At 45.0% G+C, this 23,160-nt stretch overlaps 1 protein-coding gene across 15 annotated transcripts in view; it reads left to right on the top strand.

Moving 5' to 3' along the window:
- Positions 1-23,160, top strand: part of HEATR4 (HEAT repeat containing 4) — a 48,528-nt gene that overhangs the window by 13,326 nt on the left and 12,042 nt on the right. For 7 of the 15 annotated variants that reach the window (XR_015134030.1, XM_086319807.1, XM_086319808.1 and 4 more), the window contains 12 exons: positions 3,540-3,743; positions 5,538-5,681; positions 9,213-9,392; positions 10,206-10,366; positions 11,422-11,526; positions 13,593-13,711; positions 14,379-14,559; positions 15,105-15,174; positions 16,177-16,366; positions 17,051-17,129; positions 18,130-18,289; positions 19,674-19,729. Coding sequence is in view for 8 of the 15 variants with exons in the window: in XM_086319807.1 (XP_086175933.1) it covers positions 3,540-3,743; positions 5,538-5,681; positions 9,213-9,392; positions 10,206-10,366; positions 11,422-11,526; positions 13,593-13,711; positions 14,379-14,559; positions 15,105-15,174; positions 16,177-16,366; positions 17,051-17,129; positions 18,130-18,289; positions 19,674-19,729 (1,649 nt within the window). In the remaining 7 variants the exon portion in view is untranslated. Of the gene's footprint in view, positions 1-3,539; positions 3,744-4,199; positions 4,332-5,537; positions 5,682-9,212; positions 9,393-10,205; positions 10,367-11,421; positions 11,527-13,592; positions 13,712-14,378; positions 14,560-15,104; positions 15,175-16,176; positions 16,367-17,050; positions 17,130-18,129; positions 18,290-19,673; positions 19,730-20,158; positions 21,911-22,157; positions 22,424-23,160 lie in introns of those variants that run through there. The other 8 variants (XR_015134036.1, XR_015134035.1, XR_015134034.1 and 5 more) reach the window with 6 other exon arrangements.

Here is a 23,160-nt window from a genome sequence, read left to right on the forward strand (position 1 = left end):
GAAATCAACTTCTGAAACAAAAGTGCCCATCCTCCAAGAGACTATATCTCCATTGCCCATGACTCTTTTCTTGGCAGTGTCTCTTCAGATGGGCCCCCTGTATGCAGGAACTAGCAGTAGTAGTGACCCATTCTTTTTCCCACCAGCCCCTAACCTGCCTCTCGTGTTGCTTGGCTCTACAGGAAACAGCCACAAGAGTAGACAAGGTGCTAATGATGGCAGGTCTAGGCAGTTTCCACCAAACTCACACATACACCCTCCTTGTTGAGGGCTACCATTATAAAGTGGTGATGAAAGCATGTAGCAAAGCCTTGGATTGGATCTTGGCAAGTCATCTTCCAGGGCTACAGCTGCCTCATTAAAACTGAGACACTAGGGACTTTCTTGGTGGTCCAGTGGTTAAGACTCCACGCTTCTATTGCAGGGGGCCAGGTTCCATCCAAGTTTGGGGACCCATGATCCTACATGCTGCCAGGCATGGCCAAAAAAGCAACAACAACAAAAAACTGAGACACTAATCAATTATACAGCAAGGCACTTGTAAACCCCTCAGTTCAGTCAGTTCAGTTGTGTCTGACTCTTTGCAACCCCATGGACTGCAGCACACCAGGCTTCCCTGTCCATCACCAGCTCCCAGATCTTGCTCAAACTCATATGCATCGAGTCAGTGATGCCATCCAACCATCTCATCCTCTGTCGTCCCCTTCTCTTCCTGCCTTCAGTCTTTCCCAGCATCAGGGTCTTTTCTAATGAGTCAGCCCTTCACATCAAGTACTCAAAGTACCGAAGCTTCAGCTTCAGCTTCAGTCCTTCCAGTGAATATTCAGGACTAATTTCCTTTAGGATTGACTGCTTTCCTTTAGGATTGACTGCTTTGATCCCCTTGCAGTCCAAGGGACTCTCAAGAGTCTTCAACACCACAGTTCAAAAGCATCAATTCTTCAGCGCTCAGCTTTCTTTGTAGTCCAACTCTCACATCCATACATGACTATTGGAAAATGTAGCTTTGACTAGATGGACCTTGGTCAGCAAAATAATGTCTCTGCTTTTTAATATAGTGTCTAGGTTGGTCATAGCTTTTTTCCCAAGGAGCAAGCATCTTTTAATTTAATGGCTGCAGTCACCATCTGCAGTGATTTTGGAGCCTAAGAAAATAGTCTCTCACAGTTTCTATTGTTTCCCCATCTATTTGCCATGATGCTATGATCTTAGTTTTCTGAATGTTGAGTTTTAAGCCAACTTTTTACTCTCCTCTTTCACTTTCATCAAGAGACTCTTTAGATCTTATTTGCTTTCTGCCATAAGGGTGGTGTCATCAGCATACCTGAGGTTATTGATATTTTTCCCAGAAATCTCGGTTCCAGCTTGTGCTTCATCCAGCCCGCCATTTCACATGATGTACTCTGCTGCTGCTAAGTCAGTTCAGTCATGTCCAACTCTGTGTGACCCCATAGACGGCAGCCACCAGGCTCCCCCGTCCCTGGGATTCTCCAGGCAAGAACACTGGAGTGGGTTGCCATTTCCTTCACCAATGCATGAAAGTGAAAAGTGAAAGTGAAGTCACTCAGTCGTGTCCGACTCTTAGTGACCCCATGGACTTCAGCTTACCAGGCTCCTGCATCCATGGGATTTTCCAGACAAAGTACTAGAGTGGGGTGCCATTGCCTTCTCCAGATGTACTCTGCATAGAAGTTAAATAAGCGGGGTGATAGTATACAGCCTTGATGTACTCTTTTCCCAATTTGGAACCAGTCTGTTGTTCCATGTCCAGTTTTAACTGTTCCTTCTTCACCTGTGTACAGATTTCTCAGGAGGCAGGTCAGGTGGTCTGGTATTCCCATCTCTTGAAGAGTTTTCCACAGTTTGTTGGATCCACACAGTCAAAGGCTTTGGCGTAGTCAATAAAGCAGAAATAGATGTTTTTCTGGAACTCTCTTGCTTTTTTGATGATCCAGCAGATGTTGGCAATTTGATCTCTGGTTCCTCTGCCTTTTCTAAAACCAGCTTGAACATCTGGAAGTTCTTGATTCTTGTACTGTTGAAGCCTCACTTGAAGAATTTTGAGCATTACTTTGCTAGCGTGTGAGATGGGTGCAATTGTGCAGTAGTTTGAACATTCTTTGACATTGCTTTTCTTTGGGATTGGAATGAAAATGCCTTTTCCAGTCCTGTGGCCACTGCTGAGTTTTCCAAATTTGCTGGCATGTTGAGTGCAGCACTTTCACAGCATCATATTTTAGAATTTGAAATAGCTCCACTGGAATTCCATCACCTCCACTAGCTTTGTTCGTAATGATGCTTCCTAAGGCCCACTTGACTTCGCATTCCAGAATGTCTGGTTCTAAGTGAGTGATCACATCATCATGTTTATCTGGGTCATGAAGATCTTTTTTGTATAGTTCTTTGTGTATTCTTGCCACCTCTTCTTAATATCTTCTGCTTCTGTTGGGTCCATACCTTTATTGTGCCCATCTTTGCATGAAATTTTCCCTTGGTATCTCTAATTTTCTTGAAGGGATCTCTAGTCTTTCCCATTCTATTGTTTTCCTCTATTTCTTTGCACTGATCAGTGAGGAAGGCTTTCTTAGCTCTCCTTGCTATTCTTTGGAATTCTGCATTCAAATGGGTATATCTTTCCTTTTCTCCTTTGCCTTTAGCTTCTCTTCTTTTCTCAGCTATTTGTAAGCCCTCCTCAGATAACCATTTTGCTTTTTTACATTTCTTTTTCTTGGGTATGGTCTTGATCACTGCCTCCTGTACAGTGTTACAAACCTCTGTCCATAGTTCCTCAGGCACTCTATCAGATCTAATCTCTTGAATCTATTTGGCACTTCCACTGTATAATCATAAGGGATTTGATTTAGGTCATACCTGAATGGTCTAATGGTCTCCCTACTTTCTTCAGTTCTTGAATTTTGCAATAAAGAGTTCATGAGCTGAGCCACAGTCAGCTCCCGGTCTTGTTTTTACTGACTGTATAGAGCTTTTCCATCTTTGGCTGTAAAGAATGTAATCAATATGATTTCAGTATTGACCATCTGGTGATGTTCATGTGTAGCGTCATCTCTTGTGTTGTTGGAAGAGGGTGTTTGCTTGTAAACCCTTAGTAGCTTATTATCCCACTCCTCCTCCCAAATTAGGAACACTAAAAAGGAAACAAGACATTAGGAATTAATGGCCAATTATATCCTACTTTTAATGACAATATATCAAATATTGAGTTTTATGAGCAAATCTTATTACATATAAATATATTTATGTTCCTAAAGATTTCTTAAACATATATAAAGGTTTGTATGTACCTTATCTTTTCTTCCCTACATTTCTCCGCCTATCATCATGGCTTTATCATGTCTGTAGTCACCACCTGTCATGACTCCCAATGGGACTTGTACCCAGTTTTCTACATAATCACAGGAAAGCTGGCTCTTGACTGTTTTGTTTTGCATTGGTACTAGCTAGGAATAGGCATGTGATGCTGGCTGGGAACTCAGGCCCAGAGCAATGGGCATAATACCTCATACTGTCACCCTGCACAGCTTGCAAGCCTGTGAAAGGAGCCATGCGCTGGACAGCTTTGCCCACACCGGCCAAGGATCTGCTGCTGAAGGTGGGTGAGAAGGACATGTCTGTGAAGACCAGGAAACTGAAGAAGCAAGCAGAGTCACTGAAGGAGAATGTGTCTTGGGAACTGGTGGTCCTGCGAAGGATGCTGCAGGAATGGAAGATGGCCTGGGCTCTAAGTGAGTGAAGGAGGGGTGCAGGGGCGGGGGGGTGGGGCTGATTGTCCTGACATAGCAGTGATTTTTGAAGGAAGAAGTTCTCACCTTGGCCAAGTATTTCTCAATCTTTGAAAATCCATCCCTCTCTTATGAAAGAATAAAAATCTGGTTGCCTTATCAAGGCTAGACTAGGTAAGAGCTTTTCATACAATGGCAGTTGCATTCATCTGGATGCTTTTCACATGGGCAGGTTCTACACCAGTAATTTGTGGAAACTCACTACCCAGAGAACTCTTCACAGGCAGAGACCCTATCTTACTGACCCCTGAAATGTCACACTCAATACATGATGCATGAAAAAAAGGGTAAATATGCTGCCCAAGCAATTGAAAAGCAGTGATCAAAAGAAACTGCAATTGGCTCTCCAAAATTCATTTGTAAATTTGGAATTAGCACACATTTACTTTGCCTTCACAGATTCCAGAATAATGTGCCTGGAGCAAAGGAAGGGCCCAACAAGGACTGTCGAAAACTGCAAGATTTGAGGACTCAAGGGCTGCTGGCTTTCAGAACGTGAAAAACTAGTTTAGTTAGTACAGGAAAGAAGAGGTGATCCATCACGTAAACTGGTTCAGATAAACAAAAAGGTTGAAAAAGAGATTCTGAGTAAAAACTACCAGTAGGGAGCACCTACAGGTGATGGGAGCACTGAAACAAAAGCTCACGCCTATAAAAAGTGTAGCTATGCTTGTGGCTCAGCTCGTAAAGAATCTCCCCGCAATGCAGGACACCTGGGTTTGATCCCTGGGTTGGGGAGGTCCTCTGGAGAAGGGAAAGGCTACCCAGCCCAGTATTCTGGCCTGGAGAATTCCATGGACTGTATAGTCCATGGGGTGGCAAACGGTTGGACACGACTCAGTGACTTTCACTTTCACATGCTGTGTTTGGTCATGTCTCTTTGTGACCCCATGAACTCTAGCCCACCAGGCTCCTCTATCCATGGAATTTTCCAAGCAGGAGTACTGGAGTGGGTTGCCAGGCTAGCCTCCGGGACCTTCCCCACCCAGGAATCAAACCCGCGTGTCTCTTGTGCCTCCTGCATTGACAGGCAGATTCTTTACCACTAGCATCACCTGGGAAGCCCCTATAAAGAGGGCAAAGTACCCTTGATCACTGTCTTATTGTTCCATTTTCCAGATGATAACAATGAAGAGTTATTTATGGGAATTCCCTGGTGGTCTAGTGGTTCAAACTCAGGCTTTCACTGCTGTGGACCCAGGTTCGGTCCCTGGTCAGGGAATTAAGATTCCATAAGCCATGCAATGAGGGAAAAAAAAAAGAAAGAAAGAAATTATTTAAACAAACAAAAAAGATAGAATACAGGATGGGATTGGGAGGAGTTTTGTTCGAGAATTATTAATACCTAAGAAGATTCAGCTCAGTTGGTAAAGAATCTGCCTACAGTGCAGGAGACCCAGGTTCGATCCCTGGGTTGGGAAGATGCCCTGGAGAAGGAAATGGCAACCCACTCCAGTATCCTTGCCTGGAAAATCTCATGGACAGAGGAGTCTGGTGGGCTGCAGTCCATGGGGTCACAAAGAGTCAGGCACGACTGAGTGACTAACACTTACTACCTTAAGAAGATTCAGGGAGCATCAAAGAAATAACTTCCTCAGGGTGGCATCTGTGGGGCCCTTTATGCTTCTGCGCTGTTGTGCTTGGATTGTCCTAGGGGAAGGGGCCTTCTTGTCACCTGTCTGTAACACAATATCTAACCCTAAGTGGTCTTCTTCTAATTCTCCTCCTGTGGTGTAGTCATCGAGTGGCACCATAAGACCATTGAGGGCCTGCTGCAGAGCTTGGTGGACATCCACGATGACGTCCGGATCCAAGCCATCGTCACTTGTGCCACAGCTGCTTTAGAACGGCCCCGTGCTGCCATCAGTCAAGGGGACTCCGGTAAGAGCCACAGCGGGACTGCTCGAGAATATAAGCAATCCATAGAACCATAGAAGTTTTGAACTGGCGGGGACCTTGGAGCTTATCTGAGATTATTTCACAAAATGGAAACAAAGACCCAGAGACTGGCCTGAATATACACAACTTCTCAGCAACAGAGATGAGTTTAAAATTCCTGACTTTTGATCTAGTGCTTTTTTGCACTAATTTCATCACCCTTGGATGCTTAGTAGTTCACAAGCAAGTTCACATTGTTCTGCCTTGAGAGATCCCATTCATAATAACCAAAGAGAATATGTATATATGTATGTGTATGCACACACTTTTCTCCCGACTGCAATTTAGGCCTTCTTTACAGTCTCAAACTCAACATGTCCCAAACTAAACTCATCACTCTTGCCATCAGACCCCTCCTCACATCCCACATAGCAACCAGCAGCCCCATAACCCAGCCAGTTTGAGTCAGAACCCTGGGAGTCAGCCTGGACAAAAGTCCTTCCTCTCCCCACAACTAATTGACCAATAGATTCTATGGATTCTGCTTTCATAAACATTTATTTTTATTACAAAAGAAATACAAAGTGTCATTATCAGTCAACACAGAGGAGTTTAAAAAGAGGTTCCTTCCAACCCACCTCCCAGCCCCAGTCCCACCCCATGCCATTTCCAGGGTATACAATGTTTAGTTTGGCATTCTACAACTTTCTGTGCTTTTACAAACACATGACAACATATATGTAGGTTTTTCTATTTATTACAAAAATGAGTGTTGAATTTTACCAGCCATTTTCTAGTTTTTTCTCCTTTAATTTGTGGTTATAACGAATTCTAGTGTTAAAATCTTAGAATAAATCCTAATGGATCATTCTCTTATTACTCCACTGGATTTGATTTGTTCTTATTTTAAAATGTTTTAATATATTTGTAAATGAAATTGGTAATTTTGTGTTTATTTACACTATTTTTGTTAAGTTTTGTTAACTAGTTTTTACTAGTTTTGTAAAATGAATTAAAAACTTGGCCATTTTCCCCAATGGCTGTATAACCTTTTGAAAAAGAAATGTCAATAGCATTTTTCTTTGCTAGCGATAAACAGTTAAAAAAGGAACATTTCCCGTCTACAAGAGCTAGAACTATAATCTACCGAGGAGCTGGTTTAACAAGACACAGGACTCAGATGACAGAAACTATAAAATGCTATTAAAAAGACATAAAACCCACTGACTCTTACTAACCCCCAAGTGCCCTCTCAGATACCGCCTTTTGTGTATACCCTGGGCTGACATTTTTTCCTTCTCTGCTGCTGGTAGCATCCTAATATTATTCTGTCCTTATATTTATCATTCTGTCATAATTGTCTGTTTACTTTTCTGCTATCTCTACCAGGCAAGGAACTTCTTAGAGGTGGGGACTAATTTTATCTCTACAAAATTGTCAAGTTTTTAAGGTTTCTTTTCACTTATTTCCAGTCTACTGAGTTCCAGGTATGAGCATTTAAACGCCAGCTTTTCAAATCTGTTGCTCCCCCTGCTAGGAAATTTTCTCTCTCTCTTGACCTGATCAACTTCTATACATGCCCCTCAACTTTCAGCTAAGATGTCACCTCCTCCAAGGAGTCTTCCCTTACCCCACCCCCCTGCTATACACTTCCACACACGTGCTCAGTCACATTCGACTCTTTGCGACCCTGTGGACTGTAGCCCACCAGGGTCCTCTGTCCATAATATACTCATGTTTCAACATAGCAGTAATTTTAATTTAATTTTTTTAATTTAAATTTTTAATTTAATTTTTTCAACATAGCAGTAAGGGATTCTCCAGGCAAGAATACTGGAGTGGGTTGCTACTTCCTACTCCAGGGGATCTTCCTGACCCAGGGATTGAACCTGCATCTCCCATACTGGCAAGAGGATTCTTTACCACTGTAGCCCCTGGGAAGCCCATGCTTCCACACATACACATTTTTTAACTGCTTATTTTCTTGAGTATTAAGTGGGGTGATATATATTAGTGCCTGGCATAGAGAAAACCTTCCATAGGTGGGAAGAGATATTACCTTATCTCCAGATCTCCACATACAAAGAACACCTTTGTCTTTCCCTTTCATGTGATCCCTTTCCTGGGTGTTGAGATTTTGATTTGTCTTGTTTCCTCCCCACATCTTCCCAAAGAATATCATCTTACTCATTATTTCTTGAAATACTTAATTGACTTCCATCTGATCCCCTCACAGGCACATATTTCATCTTGCCCTTTCTAAACATATGGCATAGTGGCTTACAGTAGTGGTAAAAAGGACAAATGAGAAATTTTATATAAAATCTTAGCTATACGTCTTGCTCTGCCGCATCTTGGGAAGTCACTTATCCTCTCTGAACTTCATACTAAAAATGGGAGGATAGTTGTGGACAAAAAGTTAACACAACACTTTCCCCTTCTACTTGAGAAATGAGCTTTAGTTAGATGCCTACCTGTTGCCCCGATAACCTGGTAAGGACAGAAATTATCTTCACAGGCCGCATAGCTTATGATGAAAATGAACCCTGACTGCTAAATGACATTTGTACTGGCAAGAACTACACGTTAAACATACATGCCTGAAGGAGATACCATCCTCCAGGCTCCCAGGAATGCTGTGACTTATCAAGGCAGGACCTTTGAGGACCCTGGAATTACATCTATGGAGTTGTTATATAAAAGAGATAATAACTCTGGTGGAACATAAGACTTATGCCTGGAGTCGATTCTATGCTCCTGAGCTGTCCCCAGAGTGCTAGACAAACCATTCTCAAGAACTCTTGCCAAAAGGAACACCTGATGCTTCCCTGTGGGCAAACTATGTTCCCGTCCCATTTCCTTCTGAAGACTAGTGGCATGTATGGCCTATGATAGAGTTGTGAGGCTGTTTGCTGCTGCTGCTAAGTCGCTTCAGTCGTGTCTGACTCTGTACGACCCTATTGACGGAAGCCCACCAGGCTCCCCCGTCCCTGAGATTCTCCAGGCAAGAGTACTGGAGTGGGGTGCATTGCCTTCTCCGGTGAGGCTATTTAGTTAGACCTAAAAGGATTCCTGAAAAACACGTTTCAGGTGAGCTCCACAGTAATACCTGCCTTGCCTGCTTCAGTGAGGGTTAGAAGACTAAATGAGATAATGAATACGAAGCACTATCAAGTGGCAAAGTACTACCTAAATATATTTGCTATTATTACTAAAATTACAAAAATTGATTTTCATCACTAAAACTCATGGTAATAGTCACCATAGCCTAGCAGGAAACATATTCATTTGGCCTGAATACAGCTCTGCAGAGACCAGATGATAAAGATGTGAGAACAGGAATACCCAGCACAAAAGTTAGCCTTAAAATCCCACCCATTGTAGGGGTTCAGCTAAATTCTAATTAAGTAGCAGTAAGCATCTGCAACTGAGGCTGAAATGGCCCCCATGTGGCTACGGGAAAAGCTGTGTTTTAGAGAAAAGCAAAGGGACTAGCTAGCTAACACCCTCTTACTGGCTCTCTTTTGATCACAGACAAGGAAACTATGAAAGCCTTATCTATTCAGGACTTGCCAGAGGTTCTACAGCCCCCGCTAATGGCTGCTCTTTGTGACAAGAATGCCAATGTGCGGATGGCAGCAGCAGTATGCCAGTATGCCATACAGTCACATAATCCTCTTGCCCAGGAAATCATGCAGACTGTCCTTCTGAAGGGTGAGTAACGACCTGGAAATATGGAGTAAAGAAAGAACATCTCACCATCAGCTTTTCCTGATCCCTTCCTCTCCGCCGTCATACATTTATTTTAGATAAGAGGATTTCTTCCTCCCAAGTACTTTACAAGACAGGTACACTGCCACCAAGTGGTACCTGGGCTAACCGTGTCACAGATGCATTTGACTAAACCATGTCCCCTTTCCTGTTAGATTTTTCAATTGAAAAGATAATGTAACAAGATTAAAGAGTACGTTCTAAAAATTAAAAAACCCACTTGAACACATCATGGTTCCATTTTTGCACATTAACTTACATTAATGTCCAAATGCATTGTTGGTGTAATACCAGCAAAAGGTTCTCTCTGATGTTGATAGGCTCTGGTACCTAACTACTCTGAAAGACGGACTTGCTCCTTGCATGGCGGCAGGGGTGGAGGACAACTGTCTGACCAGTTTGGCCTTCTGCACAGAGACACTCAACAACTTGATCCGTCTGTCTTAAGAAAGCTTCCACTCCAGACTTCCCAGTCTCTAGCGAGAGGAACAACTGTTCACTCAGGCCAGAAGTGACTTACTGCACTGTTACCAAACAAAAACATTTTAGGATTTGACTCTTCAGGTTAAGATTTTCAACCTACATTTAGAACCTCGATATGATCCATTTAAATGTGATTTAAATTAGAGATTGAATATCAGACTGAGGGGGTACAGGGAAGTGAAGCAAGTAGCAGTCTTGTGTACCAACCCAGAAGCTGTTCTCTCTGTGGGGAGAAGAGATGGCTATCTGGCCCTTTTCACCTCACTGGGGCAGGTAATACCGTGGACAGCTGGGCTGCAGCTCAGTGCCTGGCTCTGGAAGGTGCTGCCACTTACCCCGTGATTAAGAGGATCCTCCACCAGCTGTTTCATAAGAAGAATGAGGACACCGAGCAACAGTCTTGTACGCTCCTGCGCCATCTCAGTGGAAAGACAGTATGTGTCCATTACAGGGTCAGAGAAAAAAACCAAGTTTGGGGGGAACAATTGGGTCTCTGAGGTCAGCGCATATAGGGAACTGAAAATGCAGATGGGAACTTGCCTGGTGGTCCAGTGTTAAGATTCTGCGCTTCCACGGCAGGAAGCACTTCAGCCCCTGGTTTGAGAACTAAGAAAGATCCTGCATGTGAAGTGCAGCGACAAAAAAAATGTAAAAAGAAAAAGAAAATGTGGGTGGTTGCATAGGATGATCTCATGCACAGGTAAAACCGGACTAAGTGTGGGTGAAGTGGGGTATAGACAGGGAAAAGTAACAACAGCTTGCTGAGAACAGTGAGGAAAGTAGGCTGCAGATGGTTTCTAACTCTGTGCTAGAAGACTTACAACATGCAGAATCTGCTTGTGCTAGAAGTTTACCCGGAGAAGGCAATGGCACCCCACTCCAGTACTCACTCTTGCCTGGAAAATCCCATGGACGGAGGAGCCTGGAAGGCTGCAGTCCATGGGGTGGCTGAGGGTTGGACACGACTGAGCGACTTCCCTTTCACTTTTCACTTTCACGCATTGGAGAAGGAAATGGCAACCCACTCCAGTGTTCTTGCCTGGAGAATCCCAGGGACCGGGGAGCCTGGTGGGCTGCTGTCTATGGGGTCACACAGAGTCGGACATGACTGAAGTGACGCAGCAGCAGCAGCAGCAGCAGCAGTTTACCATTGAAAACCATACAGATGTACAATTGCATTTACTTCCAGTAGAAATGTAAAACTCAGACTGAGGCATATACAAACCATTTTAGGGGGAAAGATAGTTAAATCAAGAAGGTCCCAGGGATTTTCTGTTCAGATTACTAATCTGTATTTCTTCCTTGACATCAGTTGGCTTGGATGGAAGAGGGCCCATTGTAAACCCCATCTTTACTTTGCTAGCAACAAGCATCCCATGTGTTTGTGATATTAATCATGCTGGACGCCAGATTAGGGTGTAACTTCTTTAAGGTCCCAGCATCTCTAAAAGTGACCGTGGATCTCCATACAAGTCTTCTATTTCCTCAGACCCTGATACATACCATGCTTGCTGTGGAGCTGAATAGCCGTCAATGGAAAGACCGCATTGTGGCCTGCCGGGCTCTCTCCCGGATCGGTGGAAATGTCAGTTTGGTAAGCCTTCTCTTTCTGTTTCCAGGACAGAAGGTCTAAGCAAAACTGGGCTCGGGAGCTTTTCCACTTTTTGCTGCTATCTGGTTTCCCGTTCTTACCAAAAAGATCTGTTCCCATATTGCTGCCTCTTAGTCCTAACCCAGAATTATCTTCACATGCCAACATATCGTTCTGTTACTTAAGCCACTGCTTCTCAGCCTGGTGGGAGTCCACAAACTGTAACCTATCTACAATGAAATAAGCAAAGAATAAAAATTTTAAAAGTTTAGAAACTTTTTATAGTAATTTGACATTGCCTCCACACCAAGGTACTTTATAAGTATGTGTCACCATAGTCCCCACTTTCAAAGAGCTGACATTAGCGTGGGAGTAACAAGATCAACATATACAAATGATTCAAGAACAAGAGATAAATGTAATGTACTCTCTTAAAACTCTTCAGAGAGACATTAGTATGGGCTGAACTTAGTAAAGTTCTATGAAGGCGTGTGGGACAGCTGAGCAAGACTTAGAATTAAGGAAAGACTTCCAGGAATGGGAAACCCTGACCATCATCTAGGCTTTCAACTGACCTCCTTCTTGCCATTATTTTAAAATCAACTTCAGCTGTCCAAATGGGCTTTTCCCCTTCTTCCTATATGCCATTATCTTTTCCTTGTAACACTAGGCAACTCCACAATGGCCCAGAACACTGCTGTTTTTAACCCTTGAATTTTGACATGGAAAGCACAAAACTTGACCATTCAGTATAGTCAGTATAATTCTGGACTTCCCTGGTGGCTCAGACTGTAAAGAATCTGCCTGCAGTGCAGGAGACCCAGGTTCTATCCCTGGGTCATTCTAGTCTGGGTTAATTCTGCCTGGACCTTGCTGCTAAAGTCTGGGACCAGCAGCACAGATATCACTTGGGAATTTGCTGGAAATGCAAAAATCTCACCCCGGGTCAATTCAGTCAGAATATGCATTTAACAATATCTTTTTAACAACATCTGATTCATTTGCACATTCACCTTCTCAGCACTTGTCACTCAGGATGGCCTATTGGAAGTAAAAAGCCATGCAGAGCAAGCAGGGGATGGTGTAAAGATGAGACCATCACATCAGATTGATGGGGTTAAACAACATGTCCATCAGTTCTTTCACTTATTCAGTGAGCCTGCAGTTTCTGACCACATCTTACATATTAGGCAGGTAGCTAGCACTGGGTATGCAAAGATAACATGTCTTCTCTTGCTAAATGTTACACATAAGCAGCTATAACAGATGTAGCTGTAAAGTATTATGGGGATTTCCTAATGCTTACAGAAGGCAGAGGTGAGTTCTCTGAGGACAGCCTTTTGAGGTCAATTCTAAAAGAATAGGAAAACATCAGGTATCAAGGGTGGAAAGGGAGCTATTTCAAGGAGGGAGAATAGCTTAGGGCATGTTACCTAATCACCAAGTCATTTTTATCCCTTCTGCTTTGAGAGATATACTAACACACAGGGTGGCCAAAGGTCCTAGCTGGTCTAGTACATAGGACTTGCCCAGGCAAATTGGGATGAGGTGGTCACCCTACTAATGTATCACCTTCAAATTTTAAGAGTCTCAAGGGCAGCTGACAATATAGTTTGGTTAGTTTAAAGCATGAGCTTCAAAAATAGGGCTGGGTCTGAGTTCTGGCTCCAGGACTCAACATGTTAACCATGAGTAAGAAATCTAAGCCTCCATTTTGTCACCTGTAAGTGGTAGTATCTGCCATATGGGATTATTTGGGAGGATTAAGTGATGGGTAAAACTGCTTATTAGTACAATGCCAATTACAAAATGGGATTCCCAGGTGGTTCAGTGGTTAAAGAATCCACGTGCCAATGCAGGAGACAAGGATTCAATCCCTGGGTCGGGAAGATCCCCTGAAGGAGGAAATGGCAACCCACGCCAGTATTTTTGCCTGGGAAATCCCCTGGACAGAGGAGCCTGGCAGGCTACAGTCCACAGGGTCGAAAAGATTCGGACACAGCTTGGTGACTGAACATGCAAAACTGATGCGGTGATAAATGGAAGCTAACTATTATACCTGTTTATAGGATATGAAACATAAGTTGATCCAGCTGATGTTGAGTGACTGGAATAAGAAAGTGAGACAAGCAGCTGCCCAAGCTCTGGGGCAAATGAACCTTGGAAAAGAGGTGCATGACACAATCAGGTAATACCTTGTCAATATGGAGAAAGAAACGGCATTTATTGAGCTGCTCAGTATGCTCAGCCTTGTACAAGAGCCACTGCAGATTTTTTTTTTTAATAAAATAAAAAGTTAACTGTCCCTATAGATACTAAGAATGTGGATAAGGGAGGAACCATTAATTAAATGCCCATTATGTGTTCAGGCACTGTTTTAGATGTCTTGAGAGTTCAAACATATGACATGATTCTGATTATACAAGATACACAAATGCCTAGCAAGGTCAAGTTTCATGAAGGATGGATAAGACTACATAAGCAGAGAGAAGGTAAGACATTCCATACTAGAAGCCAAATATTGAAGTGAACATGACACGTGTGAAGGCACGAGAAGAGAACTTGACTGAAGCAAGAGGTGTATGTTTCAAGTTTTCTTTATTCAGTCATTCAACAGGGTTTATAGCATCTAGCATACGCTAGGTAATAGGGATTCAAGTAAATAAAACAGTTGAGGTCTCTACCTGGTGAAACAAATTAGTGGGGATAAGGCTAACTAGGAAAGGGTGGGAGTGGATAATGGCGAGCCTACAGAAGCTAGATTTCAGCCTGAGGGCACTGGAGGTAGGAGTAGGGGTAAAGAAAGGAATGGAAAAAGTTTGAGGAGGGAAAATAAAAGCACCTGTGCCTTACAGAATCAAGCTGGGTCAAGGAAATTTCCAGGAGCGTGTGGAAGCCCTCTACCTGATTTGTGGGCTCAAGCTTATGACCGTCAAGCTTCTCCCAAGCTTTCTGAACTGCTTCTCTGATGACTTCATGGCAGTTCGGCGGGCAGCTTGTTTGGCAGCTGGTGCCCTGCAGATCCGTGATAATATGGTGAGTCAAGGAGACATGTACCCTTCTTACCTGATTGACCCAAGAGGACATTACCCTGTGCTTCCCTCATACATAGATCACTCACCATTCTGTAGGGACACAGAATGAGAGATCAGAACAGGAAGGTGAGGAGATATATAGGTCACACCAACAGTTAGGACCACACATAGCTCCAAGCCAGCCTAGACTCACTCTAGAGCACACCCCTGAAGCCTGTTCTCACCTCAGTTAACCAGCTTCTCATGACATGTGTGCTCATAGGCTTTGGGATCAACTCCAGCGGATGGAGTTATAATCTCTAGTTATTAGTGGAAAACCTGACGAAGGTATTCAAAAGAAGCCTATACAGCCAGAGATCTGTGAGCTGTGAAAATCAATCTCTAGACAGGAAAGAACACTGTATGTAAGCTAGTACTTCTGGCTCCAGCTCATTTCTCACTAGATTTGATAGCTCACTTTTCCAGTTAAAGCATATTTTAGAGAACAGCAGACCCTGTCCGTTCTGCTTATTCTCTCCACTCAAAACTGCCTTTTATCCGTCCTAGGTCCTTGAATGCCTTCTGAATCTGATACAGGGAGATCCCTGCTGGAAAATCAAGGCCTTTGCCATTCGAGGTATTATGGCAGTGGCTCCAACTCCTCTACCTCTAATACCTTTCCATGTTTTATATAGAGGATCCCCAGAATCTCTTTAGGAAGAGGGTAGAGGGGAAGGGAGGGGATGATCACAGCTTCTCAGAAGAAATTAAAAATCATTTCCTTCAATTTTTAGTTAAGGATCCCGAGTCTAGGTCTATGTCAAGAGGACTGACAACAGTTAGGTATGAGTTCCAAGGAGGTATCCACTACTGGATATACTTGCTTTCTGTAGAGGTGTCAACCATAGGACTCCGTAAAAGTCAGACCAGATTTAAGACTGCTACAAACCTAAAATCCTGCCCTCAAATTTCCTGGAGCTTCTTTTTACGGATCTTTGACATTGCTTCTGACAGTCTGGCAGGTCCCTATGAGGATCAGCGCTGGGTAGAACCATGAAGTGTAACTATACTTTCTTTTCCCCTTACTTGACTAGGCTGGTCTTCTGAGTTATCCATCCCATATCTCATCCCTGGGTAAATACGTTAGTGTATTCTCACATCCTAATGGATGAGGATTGAATATCCCCCTCCTGGGAATTCTCTAGAGAATTCCTAAAATACTGATTGTCATCTAAAAGGGAAGATATCCACTGGAGAAGTGATAGGCTACCCACTCCAGTATTCTTGGGCTTCCTTTGTGGCTCAGCTGGTAAAGAATCCATCTGCAATGTGGGAGACCTGGGTTTGATCCCTGGGTTGGGAAGATACCCTGGAGAAGGGAAAGGCTACCCACTCCAATATTCTGGTCTGGAGAATTCCATGGACTGTATAGTCCATGGGGTTGCAAAGAGTCAGATACGACTGAGCGACTTTCACCACTTTTCAAAGACAATATACTTAGTTTAGTTTTTGTAATATTTAATTTAGCAAGTGGTTGCCTATTCTTTCTTAGTATTTACTAGTAAGGCCACTTCTGGATGCTAGGACACAGCCAACACAGTCTTAAGTGACAGTGGGACATGCCCTCTAATCTCTGCAGCTTTGGGGCAAATTGGCTGCGTGAGTCCCCAGCTGACAGATCTCCTGCTCTGGGCTGTCCACTATGAAGAATCCCCGGGTGTACGACTAGAGGCTTGCCGGAGCATCCTAGCCCTCAAACTTCAAGGAGACCGGGTCAGGGACACCTTCCTCGACGTGCTGCTCCTAGAGAACCATGAGGCTGTTCTGAAGTAAGCACTAACCTCTGGTTCTTGCCAAGACCTCTTGTACTGCCAATTCTTCCAACCTTGTTAACAGACTGTGTCCCTGACTCTTCAGGCTGCTTAACAGCTGTAAAAACCACAGGCTTACCTGTGCCATTCATCTACTATCCACGTAGGCAACAGAAAAACAGGACTAAATTAGATTGAAAGTGAAGCTCAGGTAGTTTACGTATTTGTTCAGCATTCCAGGTGGTTTTTTAATTCAATTAACATTTCTCAAGTGCCTACTTAGTGATGACAGGCTTTGGAGTCCATAAGAGCAGGATTTGAACCCCAGCTCACACATGTGCTAGCTATGTGAGCCTGGGTAAGTTAATTCTCCGAGCCCATTTTTTCATGTATCAGATGCAAACGGTAGTCTACCATATGGGTATGTGGTGGTGATTAAGGAGATAACATGTTAGTACCTGTAATAAAGGTGTTCAATAAACATTATCTATTAGTACCTTCAAATATGTCATCTCAAAAACTACAGAACACCCCTACAAGCTAAGCATCATACCAGTTTTGCAAATAAAGCTCAGCAAAACTGCACAGTTGAGATTGGAACTTGAGATTGGAATTCTTGTCCGATTCCAAGGGCTGTATTTTCCACCTCCATGCTTTCAAGGAAAGGAAGATTTAATCTAAGAAGTTCTTCTTACCTTTCAGAGAAATTCACCATGCAATGAAGATACTCAACTTAGAAAATGAAGGAAACCAAGAAATGCTTCAGGAGATCAGGAACAGGGTAGATAAGTATAAGCTATATTTTCAAGAAAAAATTCAGGGTTCTCAAGAGTTCCTCCCTGGTGGCTCAGTGGTAAAGAATCTGCCTGCCAAAGCAGGAGATGCAGGTTCCATCTCTGGGTAGGAGAGATTCCCTGAAGAAGGAAATGGCAACCCACTCCAGTATTCTTGCCTGAGAAAGTCCATGGGCTGAGGAACCTGGCAGTCTACAGTCCATGGGGTCGCAAAAGAATCAATACGACTTAGCGACTAAACAAGAGTTTCTCAGACTCCCTTCCCCAAGCATGTAGATACATTTTCAATATTTCTAATTGTAGAAATATTTTCTACAATCTCAGAGAAAACAGTATCACTTGAAGATACAAAACACATCTGTGCAAGACAGGATTATAAAATCCTAATAATAAAACGACAAACAGCAGAACCTATTAGTCCCATCAAGTAGCCGTTGAGATCAGTTTGTTGCTGTTTCTGAAATACTGTTTCCTTCCTTCCCGTGTTCTCCCCACTATTCTCTAAACCCAAGTTCCTTCTTTTTTGCAGATGGGTATAAAGAAGGAATGAGGGATTGGAGGTGGCCCCCTAGATTTTCTTTTTCCTTCTAAATTTCTCTTAATTCCTAATCTGGGCTCTTTCCCCAAAGGAACACTAGCTAAACAGGTGGTTCTAATTTTTCAAAGCTGCTGGCAGAGATGAGTAGAGGGGAAAAAATACTTTTAAAAAGGCAAAAGATTCTTTCTAAATATAATTCACAAAACCAATTTCACATCAGGCATTTCTTAGCAGATTCATCATGCCCAAAAGCTAAATTTTTCATTTACAGGTGGTTTTTTCATAACGGGTGTAAAAATGTCCAACCAACGTCACAAGAGAACAATGTTCTCAGGCATTTTATGTACCACCTAATATTAATAAGCATGATGCAATATGTTACTTCATTAACACTTTTTGATGATCTGCAGCCTGATAGTTTTTTTTAATCATCATCTGTTCTGTTTCAGATTCAAACACTAAGCCAAAAGGAACTGTTGATACAGAAAGTATTCAAGATTGAGGCAGCTGTAAAAAAAGTGAAGGAGGAAGCAAAACGTGTTTATGTGCAACCCAAAGAAGGGCAAAAACCACTGAAGCTCCATACTTTTCTCCAAGAAATTTTTCAGGGTAGGTTTTCTAGGAATGAGTCCTATGCCTTGATTCCCTTAACAAGCCTTTTTCAGGACTGGATGTCTGGGGACTTAGTTGTGAGCCCTGTAGGATGAGAGCCAGGAAAGGATACTTCTCTTTCTTCTTGGCCACCATCTCAGTCTGTTATCTTTTCCTTGCCCCTTGGGTTTTGATTTTGCTATCTGGTCCCTTTACGAAAATGAATGATGTAGCTCTAACTGAACCAATTTGAAAGTGAGGTCAAAAAAAAGGACACCTTAGAAAAACAAAAAAACTGCTGTATGTCTGGCTAAGCACTCCGAAAAAGCCTTGAAGCTTAACCTTGAATAGGCTGAGATGTACTCTCATGTACATCTAGGCTTTTGCAACTTAAAAAAAGACTTCATCAAGTTCTCAACTTTATATAACTGAAACTTAGCACTCATGGCAAAATGATCTTAAAAGTCCCAGATACAACCTAAATGATGAGGTGGAAACATCAAGCTGTACCAAAACATAAAATCAAGTGCGCCCAGGCATAGCAGCAGCAGCCTCAGGTCATCCAGCCAGCTAGCTGCCCACCAGCCACCACCCCAAACCCAGGTTTTCTGGTTCCAAGTCCAGTGCTCCCTCTGGTACACCAGGCTCTCTTCCACCAACAATGAGAATATTCATTTGCCAGATTTGGGGAAGTTTCTTTCAACTACCAGAAAAAAATAAGAGTGGAAAGTAACTTGGACACCAGCATTCCCTCACGGCCAGCCTGCTACAAGTTGGCTGACTGTGGCCTCTGACAGCGCAGCTAGTAACATGTTGCCTATTTTAGGAGCAGCGCCAGCCCCTGATGCAAGCAAGCACTGAGGAAAAACATAATACCCTTTAAAAAACATAATATACTTATAACTTTTCTAATAGGATTGTGCTGTTTGGGGTTCAAGGAGCATGATTAAAATGAATCAATTACCCCTAGGGTTGCAAAATTGGCCCCAATCCTACATCCACCCCAAGTTACCTTGTGCCTCAGCCACTGCAGTTTTCCCCTATCTACCCTCCTTCCTCCCACATTTCTTCAGACCATGCCACACAATAATTTAGCCTCAGAAAAGGAAAACTCTCTGGCACTTTAATAATTTTTCTAACATTCACACAAACTCACAGTAACAAACAGGAAACTGACCCCAACCCTCCCCCCAAACTGATGAAAGAGAACTCAAATGAAGGATGCAAATTCCAGGTAAAAACTTCTGATGTCTCAAGCAGAGTAACACAGCAAATGCCACACAGTACTCTGAAGCCTGAGGGTGATGATGAAGTTGGTCTCTCAAATGATCAGGAATCAAGTTACTCCTGCAGAAAAGGCTCCTTTTCCATCTCCAACTCCTGCTTTTACTTCTGTGCCTAGGTGAGGTGTCTCCTAGAAGATTGTCTGACTTCTGTGACACTGAGGCAGTCATAAAGGTAAATATAAACACACTGATGGGTATCAAGTAAGAAAATGAGTTTTCTCCCTCAAAAGGTGGTGGGAGAGAATCATTACTGTCTTATTTCTGGCATTTAGTGATTAAGTAGTTCAGGTTAGAGGCATCTTGGTGAGCAGCAGCCCCTTATCATATAACATGGTTGCCAAGGAAAGCTGGTCCTCCACAGTGTCACAGGGCAAGTCCCCTACTCTCACAAACTCTGGGTAGGAGCGAAGCAAGAGTTCCATGGCATCAGCTTGCTGGGGGTATATCTCCAAGCACTTAGGCTCCTCCAGGTGATAAACTCGGGAGTTCTCCACTGTGTAATAAAGAAACAAATGGCCCCCCTCACCCACCAGCCGAGCTATACCATCCTGAAGCATGTGCACTTCAGTTTCTGTTGTCAACTGGGCTCCCACGTTTACAGGTTCTCCAGCCTCCCAGCGAATTGGGAGCCCGTAAACGCTTAGTGCCCTCTCCCTGTCAGTCAACACAGGGGGCAGAGAATCGTGGATGAAGTCTTTGGCTCGCTGGTCAGCCACAGCATCAACTGGGGCAAAGTGTCCCAAGCGGGCAACCAGGACCCGCACCTTCTCCATGAAAGCGGTTCTTCGCGGATCCTTAGAATCCGAATGCTGGGCCCCCATGTAATCCATAAAGTCTCGGGGCAGCCCCCTACGAAACTCCACATTTTCCTCCATTGCGGCCTGCACTGCCAGGGGCAGTACAGCCTCCAGGAAGTCGCCCCAAGTATTACGCTGGAATGTGGACAAGGTCAAGTGCAGAGAGTGCACCCCATCCTGGCATTCGGCTTGGTGAATGAAGCCTCGGGGGAAATAGAGCAAATCTCCAGGTTCCAGCACCGTCTGCAGCACCGGCTCTCCGAGGTCGTCCTGGCTGAAGTTGGGGCTGGACGTCAGGGCCAGTTCCTCGGTCGGCACCCGCGGTCTGTAGACCCGCCAGAGTTTCCTACCTTCCAGCTGCAGCACGAAAGCCTCGATGTCGTCGTAGTGGGGGGCAAAGCCCTGCGAGTTGGGGGGCGTAAGGTAAACGTTGGAGCCTGCCATGCTTCCGAACTGCTCCTGGAGTACGGCCAAAAACTGCCACACGGTGCTGGAGAAAGCCTGCGGGCAGAGGAGGCGCAGGGAGCAGCCGGCCCGGTACAAGGACCACGCGGCGGCGGGCAGGGCGCGGCCGGGCGGGTTCAAGGTCTCGCGCCGCCCATTGATGTAGCGCGCGGCGTCCAGGTGCTGTCCGAATTGCACCTCCTCGTTGCGCAGTATGGAGTCGAGGACGGCGGTAGAGAAAAGACCCTGGTAGTAGCTGTGGTCCTGCCGCCGCACCAGCACTGCCTCGCGCTCCCACAGGCGCCGGTAGAAATGGTCCGGAGGCATGGGCGAGATGAGCCACTCGAAGAGGCGCGCCGCCCGTCGCCGGCTGCTAGGGATGCGATTCAGCTCGGCCAAGATGCGCTGCAGCGGGGAGTCCCAGGGCAGCTCCTCGCCCATGCTTTCCCCCTGCGGCCCCGACAGCATGGCAGGAGCCACGGACGGTGGTACGGCCGCCAAGTGCTGGGTAGAGCACAGCAGGGCCGAGGTCTCCACCAGGCGCGCGGGCAGCGCCGACGCCTCCACCAAGCGCGCCGGCGGGGTGTGCGCTTCCACCAAGCGTGCCGCCGGGGTGTGCGCTTCCACCAAGCGTGCCGCCGGGGTGTGCGCTTCCACCAAGCGTGCCGCCGGGGTCTGCGCCTCCACCAGGGCGCGGGGAGTCTGCAGGGAGCGGGACGCAGGCGAAGCCTCCAGCAGCTCCACGGGCCCGAGCTGGCCGTGCGGCTCCCGCCCGGTCGCATCCGAGAGGGCCGCCGCCCCTCCCGCCAGCGGGTCCCCGGGTTCACCGACCGTGGACTCCACCCTCGAGTCCTCCGAGTCCTCGCTCTGCAGGGTCTGGGCCCTGAGCGCGGCCATTCGGGACGAGACACTTCTCCTCAGCTGCCGTCGGATCTTCCTGGGCCTCAGGGGCAGGGCCAGGACCGACCCGCTGTGTGGCTGTTGCTGGCGCCGGCGCCTCAACCGCCCGCGTCTCAGCAGCCCGGCGCTAGCCCGGAGCCCGTCCATGGTCCGACCCTCCCGCTGGCACAGCGGGAGACGGCCGGAAGCTGGCTCACGCACTCGGCGGCCGCAGTGTACTCTGGGAAGGGGGCGGGCCTCCAGCTGCCTTCGCGTTGTCCACGCCCACCATTCTTCTTCGGCGCTTCCGGCTTCCCCAGTTAGAAAACGTTAATTAAATGCTCGGGTTCCCTTAGAGCCGCGGAGTCTCTGCCAAAGTAACATGGGTTCCGTATTTAGAGGGAAATTTAAAAATCAAGTTGTCAGGGACTCCAGGAAAAAGTTGAGACTTTAACTCTTCTTTCCTTCCTGCGTCTGCAGATTGCGGTGTTCACAGGGTTATCCCCGTTTCCGAAAAACACGTTGCCCAGCAGCTTTGCATGAGAAAGCTGACAATTCTTGGTTTAAAGGAATGCACTCAGGCAGAGTTCTAAGCTCAAACTTCTGGTCCATCTGGTCCTCTTTACAGATATTGATTGAAGCCCTAAATTCCGCCGCCTGACTTCCCTTTGTCCTCTCTCCATTACAAATTTTCAGTCATAGCCCTCTCTCCCTGAAAAAAAAAAAAAAAAAAAAAATCCATGGACTTTTCTACTTGTATTTCTTTTTTAATATAACAAATGTTTACTGACTACCTACTAAGTGACAGACATCGCGACAACATGGGGTAACAATCACGAGGAAAACAATGAAACATTATCACCTGCCCTCTTGGGACTTACATTTCCGAGGACACAATCAACATGCGAGATAATGCACAATCCTTTTTCTACCCTTCATCTTTGCGAGTTTGATCCAGCTCAAACTTCAAGGTCATCAAGGCTACTTCTTAATTAAACTGAATGGAATGTTTTCTGACTTAATTCCATATTCAGTAAACATGCTGACTTTACCTGCCCAGGGCTTCTCTGGTGGCTCAGCTGGTAAAGAATTGGCCTGCAATGTGGGAGACCTGGGTTTGATCCCTGGATTGGGAAGATACCCTGGAGAAGGGAACAACTACCCACTCCAGTATTCTGGCCTGGAGAATTCCATGGACTGTATAGCCCATGAGGTCGCAGAGAGTCAGACAAGACTGAGTGATGATCATTGTCATTGTTACCTGCCCAACCCCCCAACCCCCCACTGTCCTGGTCTGTGTGGCAGGTTGGAAAAGAATTTCCAGACATGAGGCAGGAGAGGAGAATAAAGTTTGTTAGAGTGGGACAAGCTGTTAGAACAGTGGGCCAGCTTAAGGGAGAGCCGAACAAACTTTTATGGCGTCAAGACAGAAAATTCCTACTGGAATGGTGGCATTAGGTGATTGGTTAGGATGCTCTAGGGT

Source organism: Bos grunniens, chromosome 10, assembly GCF_055505025.1.
Source record: "Bos grunniens cultivar Pamir isolate PY7600 chromosome 10, Bosgru_T2T1.0, whole genome shotgun sequence".
Lineage (NCBI taxonomy): Eukaryota > Metazoa > Chordata > Mammalia > Artiodactyla > Bovidae > Bos > Bos grunniens.